We start from the raw sequence: 18,913 nt of genomic DNA on the forward strand, positions 1-18,913 counted from the left end.
TAGTGACCGGGTGTATTGATACACCATCCAAAGTGTATTTAATAACTTCACCATGCTCAAAGGGATATTCAATGTCTGCTTTTTAATTTTTTTTACCCATCTACCAACAGGTGCCCATCTTTGCGAGGCTTTAGAAAACCTACCTGGTATTTGTGATTGAGTCTGTTTCAAATTCACTGTTCAACTGAGCGACCTTACAGAAACTATATTTATTTATACAAAAGTATATGGACACCCATTCAAATGAGTGGATTTGGCTATTTCTGCCATACCTGTCGCTGACAGGTGTATAAAATCAAGCACACTGTCATGCAATCTCCATAGACAAACATTGGAAGTAGAATGGCCTTACTGAAAATCTCAGTGACTTTTCAACATGGCACTGTCATAGTTTGGCAGATGTCAGGAGAACGCTTCCTGCCCAACTGCATAGTATCAACTGTAAGGTTTGGTGAAGGAGGAATAATGGTCTGTGGTTGTTTCTCATGGTTAGGGCTCCTTAGTTACAGTGAAGGGAAATCTTAACGCTACAACATACAAGATGATTCTGTGCTTCCAACTTTATGGCAACAGTTTGGGGAGGGCCCTTTCCTGTTTGAGCATGACAATGCCCCCCCATGCACAAAGTGAGGTCCATACTGAAATTGTTTGTTACGATCCGCGTGTAAGAACTTGACTAGCCCTGACCTCAACCCCTTCAGACACCTTTGGGATGAATTGGAACACCGACTGCGAGCCAGGCCTTATCACCCAACATCAGTGCCCGACCTCACTAATGCTCTTGTGGCTGAATGGAAGCCAGTCCCTGCAGCAATGTTCCAACATCTAGTAGAAATCCTTCCCAGAACAGTGGAGGCTGTTATAGCAGCAAAGGGGGACCAACTTCATGTTAATGCCCATGGTTTTGGAATGAGGCGTTTGACAAGCAGGTGTCCACATACTTTTGGTAATGTAGTGTAATTGTATGTGTGGGGTACAGAAATGAGGTAGTCATTAAAAAATCATGCAACTTATTATGTGACTTGTTAAGCACATTTTTACTCCTGAACTTATTTTGGCTTGCCATACGAAAGGCGTTACATACTTATTGATTCAAGACAGTTCAGCTTGACCTTTAAAAAAAAATCATTTGTAAACATTCTTAAAACAGAATTCCACTTTGACATCATGGGATATTGTGTGTAGGCCAGTGACACAACAAAATGTGGAAAAAGTCAAGGGGTGTGAATGCTTTCTGAAGGCACTGTATGTGTAGTTCTATGCTTTGTGTAATTTCAGTTAGAACAGTATACACGTGACTGATAGTAAATATGCATAGGTGGGGATATCATAGTGAGGCCGTGTTGTGTAATCACTTGGGTTCCATTTCAGGCATGGACACACTTTATTGATTGACAGCGTCAATTGCTTTTCATCTGAGAATCCATCTGACAAATACCACTGAGTATGAGCTGACATTTTTCTGTTGATACAAGACCATTATAAAAATGTTCTCAAGGCTGAATCCTAACTCTGTCGTTCAACTCTATTGTTAATGGAAGATTGCCTCGTTGCTAGAATCATTTGACTCTATTCAGTAGCTCATAGTTTGACGTGAGGATGAATCTGTGAAATGACATTAGCAGTTTTCTAATCACGGACCTTTGTCTGACCCTGACACATTTATAGCAATATCCCCATGATTAGGAAGAGCTGTGGTGCTTTGTGATAAAAGAAACAGCATCCAGTCTTTCTCTTCTCCTCTCTTCCATAAAGGGCTTTCATATGGTGGCAACAAAGCAATAAAGCCCAAACTACAGGAAAAGGTATCATATTGACTCATACTGGAATACACTATATATCTTATAAAGGAAAATAGCTTGGTTGAAATGATTAATTTTTCAGAGTTCACGAAAGGGTACAAGCTGGGTACAAGGGTTCAAGTGCAACGTCTTTCAGATCAGGACTCTCTCTATACCATGTATTGAACTTGAGTGCAAGAAAAAGTGATGTTAAAATAGTATTTTCCAAAGCAATTTGATAACTGTGCCGCTTTCAATTTCCGCGCTCCCTTGGGAGCATGACATGACGTTAATTCACACTAACCTAATGTAGCCAGGCGTACAAGAAACGCCTAAAACTAGATCCCCGACATTCTGGTCTTGACGAGAAGAGAGAAAAAAACTGTCAGGGGAGGTTCTCTTCTGAACTGTTCAGCCAATCCATTAAATGTGAAGGAGGAGTTAAGACGGAATGTAGCCTTCGAAACAGGCACTCTTCCATCCTGAAAACTGGAACTTACAGTTGTTGGCAACTCCGCTAAGGCTAATTCACAGTGATTTATTTCCCTTTTTCATTCCCCAACCTTATTTAGCATGGCTAAATGTTATTCAAAATCACATGTAATGGCAAAAATGATATGAGAGCTCATAGAAAGAATAATATAGCTGCAAGCAGCATTGAACGGGGTGCTGGCTGATGGGCAAGCTGATGTCACGACTTCCGCCGAAGTCGGCCCCTCCCCTTGTTCGGGCGGTGTTCGGCGCTCGACATCACCGACCTTCTAGCCATCGCTGATCCATTTTTCATTTTCCATTGGTTTTGTCTTGTCTTGGAACCTGGTTCCAATCCCATCAATTACATGTTGTGTATTTAACAATCTGTTTCCCCTCATCAAATCAAATCAAATCAAATGTATTTATATAGCCCTTCGTACATCAGCTGATATCTCAAAGTGCTGTACAGAAACCCAGCCTAAAACCCGAAACAGCAAGCAATGCAGGTGTAGAAGCACGGTGGCTAGGAAAAACTCCCTAGAAAGGCCAAAACCTAGGAAGAAACCTAGAGAGGAACCAGGCTATGTGGGGTGGCCAGTCCTCTTCTGGCTGTGCCGGGTGGAGATTATAACAGAACATGGCCAAGATGTTCAAACGTTCATAAATGACCAGCATGGTCGAATAATAATATGGCAGAACAGTTGAAACTGGAGCAGCAGCACGGCCAGGTGGACTGGGGACAGCAAGGAGTCATCATGTCAGGTAGTCCTGGGGCATGGTCCTAGGGCTCAGGTCCTCCGAGAGAGAGAAAGAAAGAAAGAGAGAATTAGAGAACGCACACTTAGATTCACACAGGACACCGAATAGGACAGGAGAAGTACTCCAGATATAACAAACTGACCCTAGCCCCCGACACATAAACTACTGCAGCATAAATACTGGAGGCTGAGACAGGAGGGGTCAGGAGACACTGTGGCTCCATCCGAGGACACCCCCGGACAGGGCCAAACAGGTGTCCTTGTCAGTGATTGTTTGATTGTATGTTATGTGCAAGTTATGTTCTGGTGTGCGACGGGTTTTGCACCCACTTTTATTATTTTGTATATTTTGGTTTTCGGAGTTTTGTGAGCACTTATTAACTTCTTATGGTATAGGGGACGCTTGCGTCCCACTTAGCCAAAAGCCGGGAAAATGCAGCGCGGCAAATTCAAATAAAATTATATAAAAATCAAACTTTCATTAAATCACACATGTAAGATACTAAATTAAAGCTACACTCGTGAATCCAGCCAACATGTCAGATTTTAAATAGGCTTCTTGGCGAAAGCATAAGAAGCTATTATCTGATGATAGCACAACAGTAAACAAAGAGAGTAGCATATTTCAACCCTGCAGGCGCTACACAAAATGCAGAAATAAAATATAAAACATGCCTTACCTTTGACAAGCTTCTTTTGTTGGCACTCCAATATGCCCCATAAACATCACAATTTGTCCTTTTGTTCGATTAATCGTGTCCATATATACAGTGGGGCAAAAAAGTATTTAGTCAACCACCAATTGTGCAAGTTCTCCCACTTAAAAGATGAGAGAGGCCTGTAATTTTCATCATAGGTACACTTCAACTATGACAAACAAAATGAGAAAAAAATACAGAAAATCACATTGTAGGATTTTTAATTGCAAATTATGTACCCCTGCGTCAGGGTCCTCCACATTCGGTCCTACACTTCACCTGCCTCCTCGAGTTTCTTTTCTGTGAAGAAGAAGGAGGGAGGTTTGCGCCCGTGTATTGACTATCGGGGTCTGAATCAGATCACTGTGAGGTATACTTACCCGCTACTGCTAATAGCCACAGCGATAGAGTCAATGCACGGGGCGCGCTTCTTCACAAAATTAGATCTCAGGAGCGCTTACAACCTGGTGTGTATCCGAGAGGGAGACGAGTGGAAGACGGCTTTCAGTGCCACCTCTGGGCACTATGTGTACCTTGTCATGCCGTACGGGTTGATGAATGTGCCATCAGTCTTCCAAGCCTTTGTAGATGAGATTTTCAGAGACCTGCAAGTGTAATGGTGTATATTGATGCGGCGGACAGGTCTTTTAGTCACCAGAGGGCTCTGTTTACCTCGGCTCCCGTGTTGGCCCATCTGGATCCTTCTTTGGTGTTCAGAGTGGAGGTGGACGCGTCTGAGGCTGGGATAGGAGCTGTGCTCTCTCAGCGCTCAGGTACGCCACTGATTCTCCGCCCCTGTGCCTTCTTCTCGAAGTTTGGCTCCGCCGGGCTGAGCATCTACGATGTGGGGGACCGGGAGCTGTTGGCTGTCTTCAAGGCCTTGAAGGCGTGGAGACATTGGCTTGAGGGGGCTAGACACCCTTTTCTCATCTGGACTGACCACCGCAATCTGGAGTACATCCGGGCGGTGAGGAGACTGAACCCTCGCCAGGCAAGGTGGGCCATGTTTTTCACCCGTTTTGTGTTTACCCTTTCCTACAGACCAGGCTCCCAGAACATTAAGGCAGACGCATTGTCCCGGCAGTATGACACATAGGGGCAGCCCATGGATCCTACTCCCGTACTCCACGCCTCTTGCCTGGTGGTGCCGGTAGCGTGGGAGCTGGACGCAGACATTGAGCAGGCGTTACGTGCAGAGCCCGCTCCCTCCAGTGTCCAGCTGGGCGTCTGTACGTTCCATCTGCTGTCCGCGACCGGCTGATCTATTGGGCCCACACGTCACCCTCCTCTGGTCATCCTGGGATCGGTCGGACGGTGCGCTGTCTTAGTGGGAAGTACTGGTGGCCCACTTTAGCTAAGGATGTGAGGGTTTATGTTTCCTCCTGCTCGGTGTGCGCCCAGTGTAAGGCTCCTAGGCACCTGTACAGAGGTAAGTTACAACCCTTACCCGTTCCACAACGGCCGTGGTTGCACCTGTCGGTAGGTTTCCTGACAGATCTTCCTCCTTCACAGGGTAACACCACGATCCTGGTCGTTGTGGATCGTCCCGTCGTGTCCTCCCTTTGCCCGGTCTCCCTACGGCCCTACAGACTGCGGAGGCCCTGTTTACACACGTCTTCCGGCGCTACGGGGTGCCTGAGTATATAGTGTCTGATAGGGGTCCCCAGTTCACGTCGAGGGTCTGGAGGGCGTTCATGGAATGTCTGGGGGTCTCGGTCAGTCTTACCTCAGGTTTTCACCCCGAGAGTAACGGGCAGGTGGAGAGAGTTAACCTCTCAAAAGCCAGTGAAAATGCAGAGTGCCAAATTCAAATACATTACTATAAAAATCAAACTTTCATTAAATCACACATCAAGATAGCAAATTAAAGCTACACTTGTTGTGAATCCAGCCAACATGTCAGATTTCAAAAAGGCTTTTTTTTCGACTCTGCAGGCGCGACACAAAACGCAGAAATAAAAATATAATTCAAGCTTCTTTTGTTGGCACTCCAATATTTCCCATAAACATCACAAATGGTTATTTTGTTCAATTAATTCCATTGATATATATCCAAAATGTCCATCTATTTGGCGCGTTTGATCCAGAAAAACACTGGTTCCAACTTGCGCAACGTGACTACAAAATATCTCAAAAGTTACCTGTAAACTTTGCCAAAACATTTCAAACTACTTTTGTAATACAACTTTAGGTATTTTTTAACGTAAATAATCGATCAAATTGAAGACTAGATGATCTGTGTTCAGAACAGGACGAAAACAAACTGTAGCTAGCTTGCTAGTCACGCGCCTCTATCTAACAGTACACTTCAAGTTACCCTCGTTAAAGATGGCCGTACTTCTTCATTACACAAAGGAAAAACCTCAATCAATTTCTAAAGACTGTTGACATCCAGTGGAAGCGATAGGAACTGCAAGAAGGTCCCTTAGAAATCTGGATTCCCAATGAAAAAAAAAAAACAAATGAATGGTTTGTCCTCAGGGTTTCGCCTGCTAAATAAGTTCTGTTATACTCACAGACATGATTCAAACAGTTTTAGAAACTTCAGAGTTTCTATCCAAATCTACTAATAATATTCATATCTTATCTTCTGGGGATGAGAAGCAGGCAGTTGAATTTGAGCATGCATTTCATCCGGACGTGAAAATACTGCCCCCTGTCACCAAGAAGTTAACCAGGATGTGGGTAGTTTTCTGAGGTCTTATTGCCAGGACCGGCCGGGGGAGTGGGCAGCGTTCGTGCCCTGGGCAGAGATGGCCCAGAACTCGCTCCGCCACTCAAATCAAATCAAATCAAATGTATTTATATAGCCCTTCGTACATCAGCTGATATCTCAAAGTGCTGTACAGAAACCCAGTCTAAAACCCGAAACAGCAAGCAATGCAGGTGTAGAAGCACGGTGGCTAAATGACCAGCATGGTCGAATAATAACAAGGCAGAACAGTTGAAACTGGAGCAGCAGCACAGTCAGGTGGACCGGGGACAGCAAGGAGTCATCATGTCAGGTAGTCCTGGGGCACGGTCCTAGGGCTCAGGTCCTCCGAGAGAGAGAAAGAAAGAGAGGATTAGAGAGAGCATATATGAGAGCACTCCTCCACTAATCTATCTCCCTTCCAGTGTGTACTGGGGTATCAGCCCATTCTGGCTCCTTGGCATCAGAGTCAGACCGAGGCTCCTGCGGTGGACGACTGGTTCCGGCGCACGGAGGAAACATGGGAAACGCCGCCCATGTCCACCTTCAGCGTGCCGTGCTCCGCCAGAAAGTTGGCGCAGACCATCACCGCAGTGAGGCCCCTGTGTTTGCACCGGGGGACCGGGTCTGGCTCTCGGCCTGAAACCTGCCACTCCGCCTGCCCTGCCGGAGGCTGTGTCCGCAGTTTGTGGGGCCATTTAAAGTTCAGAGGAGAGTGAACGAGGTTTGTACAGGTTACAGCTTCCACCCGATTACCGCATTAACCCCTCGTTCCATGTGTCTCTCCTCAGGCCGGTGGTGGCTGACCCGCTCCAGGAGTCTGAGGTGCGGGAGGTTCCACCGCCCCCGGCGTATGAGGGGACCCCGGTGTACTCCCTTCGTTCCATACTGGATTCGAGACATCCTGCGAGGGGCCTTCAGTACCTTGTGGACTGGGAGGGGTATGGTCCGGAGGAGAGATGCTGGGTTCCGGGGGAGGACGTGTTGGATCCTTCCATGCTGCGACAGTTCCACCGTCTCCATCCGGATCACCCTGCGCCTCGCCCTCTGGGTTGTCACCAAGGTCGGTGTCGTCAGTCCCTCTCGTTGTTCGGGCGGTGTTCGGAAGGTCGACGTCACCAACCTGCTAGCCATCGCTGATCCATTTTTCATTTTCCATTGGTCTTGTCTTCCTTCACACCTGGATCCAATTCAATCAATTCCATGTAGTGTATTTAACCCTCTGTTTCTCCTCATGTCCTTGTCGGTGATTGTTTGATTGTATGTTATGTGCAAGTTATGTTCTGGTGTGCGACGGGTTTTGTTCCCACTTTTATTATTTTGTATATTTTGGTTTTCTGAGTTTTGTGAGCACTTATTAAACGACTCCGTTTATACTAAGTTCGTTCTCCTGCGCCTGACTTTCCTGCCACCAGTACGCACCCATTACAGATGAAAGAGACAGTTGCATGGAAGCATTGAACATCCTCCCTCATATAAATCTAACAATTGAAAACACTAATGTGCAAGTATCAAGTTGTTAGAGCAAATATAATTTCAGTTATTAGGGTTTAATTGAGGACGCACATATATATATATATTTTTTACAAAGACTCTGTAGTGTCGGTAGTGCATTGATTCTCGAAGAATAAAATGTATAAATGCCTCATGAGCTTAGTTCAACTGTCACACTCCTTGAGAACCCAAAATATGAGCTTGTTTTTCTCCAATGTTTGTAAACATTGTAAATGTAAACAAACACTGTATAGCCCCATAACATGGTTAAAACAATATTTTGATATCATGGATGGACAGTCCTTGCATCCATAGCTCTATCTATTAATCTGAGAGTGGTTACATTTCTCCAGCAGTTTTCAGTAGCGATCAAAGCATGCCATTGCATTTATTTTTTCAACTCGAATCAATGAGCCCAATTAGTGACAACAAAACCCAAACTTTTGAACGGTAGTATATATGTATATATATATATATATATTTCCAAGTTTAAAAAAATGGATGTAGCAACTACAGATTGCCCCTTTAAATCTATCAAAATGGTGTGAGTTTGAGCATGTGTCCATTAGGCCTATGGATTTTTTAAATTTATTAGCATGAATTAGATTGAGCAATAAACCCCCCACTTTTAATCCATTGGCTGGGATCTGCACAATGCAGCTGTTGCAATAGCGCATTTTCACTTGCTGTCCTCTGGTTTCAAAAACAATGATTGATTGGCAGTTTAATCTTCTTAAATTAAACCATTATTGGTTTCAAATACACATTTAGATTTGTGAACAGCCACCCACAACAACCACAATCCGCATGTGATTCACATCAATGCGCTAAGTAGATATCAATAATAAGTGATATCTATATCGCCATAGGCTAAGCCACTGCGGTCATCCTTACCTCCAAGCGTTTATTCAAAATGGATAATCTTTGGACCCCGACAGCAGTTGCACCATTGGAAGACATAGCCTACAAAAACCTATTCCTGAGCTTTCCCACGATCGATCAAACACATTTGGTGTCGTGATAGTGGTCTATGACTTGTGGTCAGACTCGCTCAGGTGGAACAAATTTAAACTTGCAAATTTAGTCAATGCTGATTTGAATGTCATTGAGAAAACAGTGTGTCAAAGATTTTTTTCACCGCAAACATTCTTTCTGAATGTAAAAGTAATCCTTGAACTAGTTTTTCAAAAGTATCTAATCTGATTGCAACATTTTTCTGATCGTAATGTAACGGATTACAGTTACAGTTTTTCGTGTGATCCCTTACATGTAACGGATTATATTCGTTACTCCCCAAACCTGCCTACCGGCGAACACGAAACAAAAACTCAAAATAAGAATTATTCTATAAACTTCTCGTTCACCATAGAGGGTTTATTGGAGCTGTCTTTTGTGACTGTGATTTATAAAAGTATGCTTCAAAACAATGTACATTTGTGATTGCAAGGCATAGAAATAAAGTTAATTCTTGATCTAGATCTCGTCCTTTTGCGGCTGTAACTAAGACCTTGTTTTAAGAGATCAATAAGTAATCTTATTTCTATGCCTAGCAATCACAAATGTACATTGTTTTAAGCACACATTTATAGATCTATGGTTGAACGAGAGGATTGTATAATCATGATTCTTTCAAGTTGTTTGTTTATCGTTGGCCGTCAGGGAGCTGCGAGTGCTGTGAACGACTCTTGGCGGAACGCTTGACTGCCGCGAGGGAGATTAGCACAATGCCGTTTGCAAGGTGCAAGAAGGCCTCCAAACGATTAGTTCTCAAACTCAAGTTTGTTGAGCAGAGGCAGGCTGAATGTCCATCGATAACATTCAATAATCAATTAATTGCATTTATTCTGACACCATATGATCAATTATCAGTTCCAAACATATCGATTTTCATTTCTATGTTGCATGCAGTATGATCTAGTTTCCTGCACGCACATACTCTATGATAGACAGTTGGTACATACGGTATTATAGACAGTTGGTGCATACTGTATGTTAGACAGTTGGTGCATACTGTATTATAGACAGTTGGTGCATACTGTATGATAGACAGTTGGTGTATACTGTATGTTAGACAGTTGGTGCAGACTGTATGATGGACAGTTGGTGCATACTGTATGATAGACAGTTGGTGCATACCCTATGATAGATAGTTGGTGCATACTGCATGTTAGACAGTTGGTACATAATGTATGATAGATAGTTGGTGCGACCTGTATGATAGACTGTTGGAGCAGACTGTATGATAGACAGTTGATGCACACTGTATGATAGACAGTTGATGCATACTGTATGATAGACAGTTTGTGCATATTGTATGATAGACAGTTGGTGCACACTGTATGATAGACAGTTGGTGCATACTCTATGATAGACAGTTGGTGCATACCCCATGATAGATAGTTGATGCATACTGCATGTTAGACAGTTGGTACATACTGTATGATAGATAGTTGGTGCGACCTGTATGATAGACTGTTGGAGCACACTGTATGATAGACAGTTGATGCATACTGTATGATAGACAGTTTGTGCATATTGTATGATAGACAGTTGGTGCACACTGTATGATAGACAGTTGGTGCATACTCTATGATAGACAGTTGGTGCATACTGTATGTGAGACAGTTGGCGCATACTCTATGATAGACAGTTGGTGCATACTCTATGATAGACAGTTGGTGCATACTGCATGTTAGACAGTTGGTGCATACTCTATGATAGACAGTTGGTGCATACTGCACGTTAGACAGTTGGTGCATACTGTATGATAGACAGTTGGTGCATACTCTATGATAGACAGTTCGTGCATACCCTATGATAGACAGTTGGTGCATACCCTATGATAGACAGTTGGTGCATACTGTATGTTAGACAGTTGGCGTAGACTGTATGATAGACAGTTGGTGCATAATATATGTTAGACAGTTGGCGCAGACTGTATGATAGACAGTTGGTGCATACTCTATGATATACAGTTGGCGCATACTCTATGATAGACAGTTGGTGCATACTGTATGATAGACAGTTGGTGCATACCCTATGATAGATAGTTGGTGCATACTGCATGTTAGACAGTTGGTACATACTGTATGATAGATAGTTGGTGCGACCTGTATGATAGACTGTTGGAGCACACTGTATGATAGACAGTTGATGCATACTGTATGATAGATAGTTGGTGCGACCTGTTTGATAGACTGTTGGAGCAGACTGTATGATAGACAGTTGGTGCACACTGTATGATAGACAGTTGATGCATACTGTATGATAGACAGTTTGTGCATACTGTATGATAGACAGTTGTTGCATACTCTATGATAGACAATTGGTGCATACTGTATGATAGACAGTTGGTGCATACTGTATGATAGACAGTTGGTGCATACTCCATGATAGACAGTTGGTGCATACTGTATGATAGACAGTTGGTGCATACTCTATGATAGACAGTTGGTGCATACTGTATGTTAGACAGTTGGCACATACTCTATGATAGACAGTTGGTGCATACTGTATGATAGACAGTTGGTGCACACTGTATGATAGACAGTTGGTGCATACCTATGATAGATAGTTGGTGCATACTGCATGTTAGACAGTTGGTACATACTGTATGATAGATAGTTGGTGCGACCTGTATGATAGACTGTTGGAGCAGACTGTATGATAGACAGTTGGTGCACACTGTATGATAGACAGTTGATGCATACTGTATGATAGACAGTTTGTGCATATTGTATGATAGACAGTTGGTGCACACTGTATGATAGACAGTTGGTGCATACTGTATGATAGACTGTTGGCGCAGACTGTATGATAGACAGTTGGTGCACACTGTATGATAGACAGTTGGTGCATACTGTATGATAGACTGTTGGCGCAGACTGTATGATAGACAGTTGGTGCACACTGTATGATAGACAGTTGGTGCATACTGTATGATAGACTGTTGGCGCAGACTGTATGATAGACAGTTGGTGCACACTGTATGATAGACAGTTGGTGCACACTGTATGATAGACAGTTGGTGCATACTGCATGTTAGACAGTTGGTGCATACTCTATGATAGACAGTTGGCGCATACTGTATGATAGACAGTTGGTGCATACTGTATGATAGACTGTTGGCGCATACTGTATGATAGACTGTTGGCGCAGACTGTATGATAGACTGTTGGCGCATACTGTATGATAGACTGTTGGCGCAGACTGTATGATAGACAGTTGGTACATACTGTATGATAGACAGTTGGTACATACTGTATGATAGACAGTTGTTGCATACTGTATGATAGACTGTTGGTGCACACTGTATGATAGACAGTTGGTGCATACTGCATGTTAGACAGTTGGTGCATACTCTATGATAGACAGTTGGCGCATACTGTATGATAGACAGTTGGTGCATACTGTATGATAGACTGTTGGCGCAGACTGTATGATAGACAGTTGGTACATACTGTATGATAGACTGTTGGCGCAGACTGTATGATAGACAGTTGGTGCAGACTGTATGATAGACAGTTGGTACATACTGTATGATAGACAGTTGGTACATACTGTATGATAGACTGTTGGCGCAGACTGTATGATAGACAGTTGGTGCAGACTGTATGATAGACAGTTGGTACATACTGTATGATAGACAGTTGGTACATACTGTATGATAGACTGTTGGCGCAGACTGTATGATAGACAGTTGGTGCATACTGTATGATAGACTGTTGGTACATACTGTATGATAGACTGTTGGCGCAGACTGTATGATAGACAGTTGGTGCATACTGTATGATAGACTGTTGGCGCAGACTGTATGATAGACTGTTGGCGCAGACTGTATGATAGACAGTTGGTGCATACTGTATGATAGACTGTTGGCGCAGACTGTATGATAGACTGTTGGCGCAGACTGTATGATAGACAGTTGGTGCATACTGTATGATAGACTGTTGGCGCAGACTGTATGATAGACAGTTGGTGCATACTGTATGATAGACAGTTGGTACATACTGTATGATAGACAGTTGCATACTGTATGATAGACGTTGGTACATACTGTATGATAGACTGTTGGCGCAGACTGTATGATAGACAGTTGGTGCAGACTGTATGATAGACAGTTGGTACATACTGTATGATAGACAGTTGGTACATACTGTATGATAGACTGTTGGCGCAGACTGTATGATAGACAGTTGGTGCATACTGTATGATAGACTGTTGGTACATACTGTATGATAGACTGTTAGGCGCAGACTGTATGATAGACAGTTGGTGCATACTGTATGATAGACTGTTGGCGCAGACTGTATGATAGACTGTTGGCGCAGACTGTATGATAGACAGTTGGTGCATACTGTATGATAGACTGTTGGCGCAGACTGTATGATAGACTGTTGGCGCAGACTGTATGATAGACAGTTGGTGCATACTGTATGATAGACTGTTGGCGCAGACTGTATGATAGACAGTTGGTGCATACTGTATGATAGACTGTTGGCGCAGACTGTATGATAGACAGTTGGTACATACTGTATGATAGACAGTCGGTGCATACTGTATGATAGACAGTTGGTACATACTGTATGATAGACTGTTGGCGCAGACTGTATGATAGACAGTTGGTGCAGACTGTATGATAGACAGTTGGTACATACTGTATGATAGACAGTTGGTACATACTGTATGATAGACTGTTGGCGCAGACTATATGATAGACAGTTGGTGCATACTGTATGATAGACTGTTGGTACATACTGTATGATAGACTGTTGGCGCAGACTGTATGATAGACAGTTGGTGCATACTGTATGATAGACTGTTGGCGCAGACTGTATGATAGACTGTTGGCGCAGACTGTATGATAGACAGTTGGTGCATACTGTATGATAGACTGTTGGCGCAGACTGTATGATAGACTGTTGGCGCAGACTGTATGATAGACAGTTGGTGCATACTGTATGATAGACTGTTGGCGCAGACTGTATGATAGACAGTTGGTGCATACTGTATGATAGACTGTTGGCGCAGACTGTATGATAGACAGTTGGTGCATACTGTATGATAGACAGTTGGTACATACTGTATGATAGACAGTCGGTGCATACTGTATGATAGACAGTTGGTACATACTGTATGATAGACAGTCGGTGCATACCCTATGATAGACAGTTGGTACATACTGTATGATAGACAGTCGGTGCATACCCTATGATAGACAGTTGGTACATACTGTATGATAGACAGTCGGTGCATACTGTATGATAGACTGTTGGCGCAGACTGTATGATAGACAGTCGGTGGTTGGAACACATATTTATCCTGCTGTTTTCATTGCGACCAGCAAAGGTCAAACAAACTACTAAAATGAACAAATCACTCGGAGAAGAGAAACATGACTATCAAAGCCAGTAAAAAAAGCCGTTCAAAAAGAACAAATTGTTTGCCAACTGCACATCACTAATGTCAGCTAAGGAAATTATGAATCCATCTTCATTCTCTGAACATATAATATTACATTTCATGATGTGGAGCCCAGCTGCAAGCGATAGTACAGTACAGTACATTGTGCTCTGTATCCTCTATGTGCATGTTTATCCAGCAATATGTTTGTTGACCTCTAAATGAACCGAGGTGAGGTAAAGTTTACATTATGGCCAAGAACAGCAGAACTTAAGAACTGTGAATAAGCATCTAAACTGCAATTGTATCACTTTTTATTTTTTCCCTTCACGACCGGTTAACTCTTAAAGGGGAACTCCAACCACAAACTACACTGGGAGATATAGGCTAGGCCTTCTTGCAGAGAAACAGGCTTCAAACCACTACTGTTGAGCAGTTTGTCATGAATTGACGATGGCGAATCACACAGGTTTGTCTTTTTTATTTTCTCTTGTTTTTCCTCCAATAGAGCTTTGTACACGGATCCAAACCAATAACTCATTGGTAGTATTGCAGCAGCAGACAGCACAAGCTGCGCTCATCGGACCCACCCATTTTGTTCTTCAAATCATAACAGTGAATGCCACAATATTGATACAGCAAACGTGTTCTGAGTGGTTCAATATGACCAATCGTTTCCTATTTCAGAGTGCTGATGATCCAACTCTGGGATATATGGTGCAGGGATCCGCTGTGTGATGGATGGATGGATGGATGGATGGATGGATGTAATCCTTGAGCTGTGGTTGTCTGTAGGTCATGTCATCAGATAACCACAGACCTTGGTGCGAAAACTATTCGAAATCATTTCAAAAACTTTATCGGGGCTTAATTGAGCTTGTCTGGTGCACCGGAACCAATATAACAGTCCAATAAAACAATGTACAAACCCTGCCCATCTGGTACTCCAGGCAGGCTAAAGGATACTCTGTGTGTGTGTGTGTGTGCGTGCGTGCCTGCATGTGCGTGCGTGTGTGTGTCTGTGTGTGTGGAGATGCAGGCTGGATTGTGTTTCTCTGTCTGTCAGGAGTTCTCCTTCAGGAGAACGTTATTACTCTAACATTGTCAGACTGTCTATTCAGTCTTGTAATGCTTACCTGTTAGACATTTATCACCTGACCCCCCACCCCCCCACCCCCCACCCCCTGACCCCCTCCTAATGTTTCTAATCACAGTTCATTATCATCATCATAATTATTAAATAATGCAATCAAAATAACATGTATTATGCATCAACTTAGTCACGTGACAGTATAATTACAATTTATATTATTTTATTATATGCTCTTTTATGAGCTCAGTGCGCTGCCTGCTTATTGAAAATGAACTTAATCTTGTGCTGAGAAGAATAGTTGTTTCAGAGGTGCTACTTAATTAGCAGGATGAGATTGATTTCCATTGTCAAAGCCTTCTGCTCGATGACTGTGAAGGGTGGGTGCACACTGCACATTTCATTTGCATGAACAAAATAACTGGTATAGAGCTTGGATGTATTGTAAGGAAATGATGAAATATAATGATAAAATATGTGGGCCAAGCCATAACCATGTGAACGAATATTCAAAATACTAATTCTATCTAAGTATAAATGTAAATGTTCCTAGTGACTTAAACCAGAGAGCTTAAATCAACAAAGCACAACCACATGGAGCGAATTAGTATAATTGCCAAATCCAACACCAAATGGCTCCTTGTCCATCCACCTGGGAGGGAACATTGACTTGAATGGGAATGCCCATTTGATCCATTTTAATCTATGGGCTGCACAAGAGGGAAAAGCAATCACCACTAGAAGAAGAGGGTGGTTGGATTCCAGGGAAAAGCAATCAACATCCAATACAAAAAAACCTGATGAAGCATGGGATAGGTGTAGGGATGTTTTTTTTTACCCAGAATTGTCTCGTTTCAGGAGACATCCTAATCACACCTAGTTGAACGTCCATATGTGTGTGCCTATGCATGCCTGTGTGTGTGTGGGTGTTTGTGGACACCTGATTTGTAAAGCTAGTCACACCTGCTGAGTATTCTTTGAGTGTGCGCCAGAGAGACAGATGTGCTCTACCTGGCCTCTTGGGAATAAGAAGCCCGCAGTCAGCAGGACGTTCTTCAAGGTTCCTGGATAGTAAACACACATACCCACCCACACGGACACGTGCTGTATTACTAACAATATTCACTCTCGGCTCTAACCACCTCTTATCCCTGCAGACTCAACTCTCACTGCATCCAACACCAATCTGTGAAAGTACTCACAGTATTCACACTGCCAATCTGCTTGTCGCAAATAAATATTTGCCTCTCTAGATTGTGTTTTAATTGGGCATCTCCAGTCTATTTGACCACAACCTTACTGTACGCTTAGTTTTTACAAATTACACTCCTGATCTATTTTCACAAACCAATGGTCTTTTTACAGTCTGTTGCCTCTGGTCATATCTGGTGTAATTCACTGCACTCGTTTGCAATTTGAATACACAGCGTTATTCATTTGCTGTTACCTATTACGTATTCATTGTGACTAACCTATTTGCTTTTCTGCTGTTGCCATGTCTTTTTTAAAAACTATGTGCCGTAAATAATGTAACTATTACTCTCTCCCCGCCACAGGTTCCCGTGGCAGGGCCGAGGCTGAGCAGGTATGCTCTTGGGGGAGTGTAGATGTACCAGTAGGCTACTGGAGGCTCTGTGTGGCAGGAGGAGGGTGAGGGTGTCGATCATGAAGCTTCCCTGCTCCTTCTACTGCTCCCTCTGGTTCCTCCTGCTCTTGGGGGCCGGGTCTTTACTCCTCCTCGTACACCTCCAGGACCTCTCAGACATGCTCCAACAGCAGACCCCAGGTAACTGTGTGGGTGAGTGGGGATGTAGGTGAAGGTGTGTATGTGTGTGTGTGCGCGTGTGTTTGTTAGTTTGTTTATTGGTATAGGCAGTAATGAAAGAGAGCATGGTAGAGACAGATACAAGTAGACATAGACAGGTGTAGGGTGCGTGATGCGGGTGTCGGTGTATCTCCACATAGCTTTACTGATCTCAGATTAGATCATGCCATTAGAGTTGAGTTGTTTTTTGCGTCACAAACAATCAACACAGTGCTCTACTATATTGCTGTGCTGTACTATGTCTATTCCCTGCTGTGTAATCACAAGTGGATGCTATGATCTCTGTGGCAAAAGTGTCTCTAGTAATAACAGCCACTTACTGGGAGCCAGCTGAGATTTCTGGGGCTGATTTGTTCTACTTATTGTCTGACACAGATGGGTGATGTAGAACCCAGACAGAGTCGGAGTGGATATACAGTTGAAGTCGGAAGTTTACATACACTTAGGTTGAAGTCATTAAAACTTGTTTTTCAACCACTCCACAAATTTCTTGTTAACAAACTGTAGTTTTGGCAAGTAGGTTAGGACATCTACTTTGTGCATTTTCCCAAAAATTGTTGACAGACAGAATATTGGGTCTTCCAAATGGACAATGACCCCAAGCATACTTCCAAAGTTGTGGCAAAATGGCTTAAGGACAACAACGTCAAGGTATTGGAGTGGCCATCACAAGGCCGTGACCTCAATCCTATGGAAAATATGTGGGCAGAACTAAAAAAGTGTGTGCGAGCAAGGAGGCCTACAAACCTGACTCAGTTACACCAGCTTTGTCAGGAGGAATGGGCCAAAATTCACCCAACTTATTGTGAGAAGCTTGTGGAAGGCTACCCGAAACGTTTGACCCAAGTTAAACAATTTAAAGACAATGCTACCAAGTACTAATTGAGTGTATCTAAACGTCTGTCCTACTGGTTATGTGATGAAAGAAATAAAAGCTGAAATAAATCATTCTCTCTACTATTATTCTGACATTTCACATTCTTAAAATAAAGTGGTGATCCTAACTGACAGGAAATTTTTACTAGGATTTTATGTTAGGAATTGTGAAAACTGAGTTTAAATGTATTTGGCTAATGTGTATGTAAACTTCCGACTTCAACTGTAACTCTCTTTGGTATTGAATCTGGCTCAGTGTTGTGCTTTTGGGATCTTGTTAAGTTACGTGACTTTGCAGTTATCCTCTCATTTGTTGGGATTTGGTGCAGTAGTGAAGAGAATATGTTCGAAATACATGCGGTTAAGATGGCACAACTCGTTTGTGGAATAGAATAATAATATCTGTGTTCGTTGACAAGAAAAAGCTGAAAAGCAGATCAGTGAAAGAAAAATAAATTGGAAAATGGCCGAGTTAGTAAATTACCTATCACAGATCAATATAATGGCATAAAAGAAGAAACATATCAGAATCCATGATTAAATTGCCTATATTTGAGAACAATCAGTAGGAAATACATAACACCCTGAAATTGGTTTGTGATGTCTTTATTGAAATTTGCTATGGTTTCCCCTTTTTGAATCCTTCGCGGACGCAATAGATTAAACAAATGCAGACATTCCAAAATTCTATAACCCATGTAAGGAAATTGACATAGAGGGAGGGTGTAATTGTCAAAGTGAGGGTACAGTGCGATTCCAGTACCATTGTTGTTATGCTTCTGTTGTTGCCTCATGAAATACTAAAGAAATACATCAAATTACT

General features: G+C 42.8%; 1 protein-coding gene across 1 annotated transcript in view; it reads left to right on the forward strand.

Annotated features, from left to right (window-relative positions):
• LOC118400981 (carbohydrate sulfotransferase 8-like) overlaps positions 1 to 18,913 on the forward strand; it is an 86,382-nt gene that overhangs the window by 4,444 nt on the left and 63,025 nt on the right. Inside the window, exon 2 of the mRNA XM_035798048.2 lies at positions 16,946 to 17,175. Within this exon, the coding sequence (XP_035653941.1) occupies positions 16,977 to 17,175 (199 nt within the window). The 5' untranslated portion in view covers positions 16,946 to 16,976. The remainder of the gene's footprint in view (positions 1 to 16,945; positions 17,176 to 18,913) is intronic.

Source organism: Oncorhynchus keta, chromosome 22 (genome assembly GCF_023373465.1).
Source record: "Oncorhynchus keta strain PuntledgeMale-10-30-2019 chromosome 22, Oket_V2, whole genome shotgun sequence".
Taxonomy (NCBI): domain Eukaryota; kingdom Metazoa; phylum Chordata; class Actinopteri; order Salmoniformes; family Salmonidae; genus Oncorhynchus; species Oncorhynchus keta.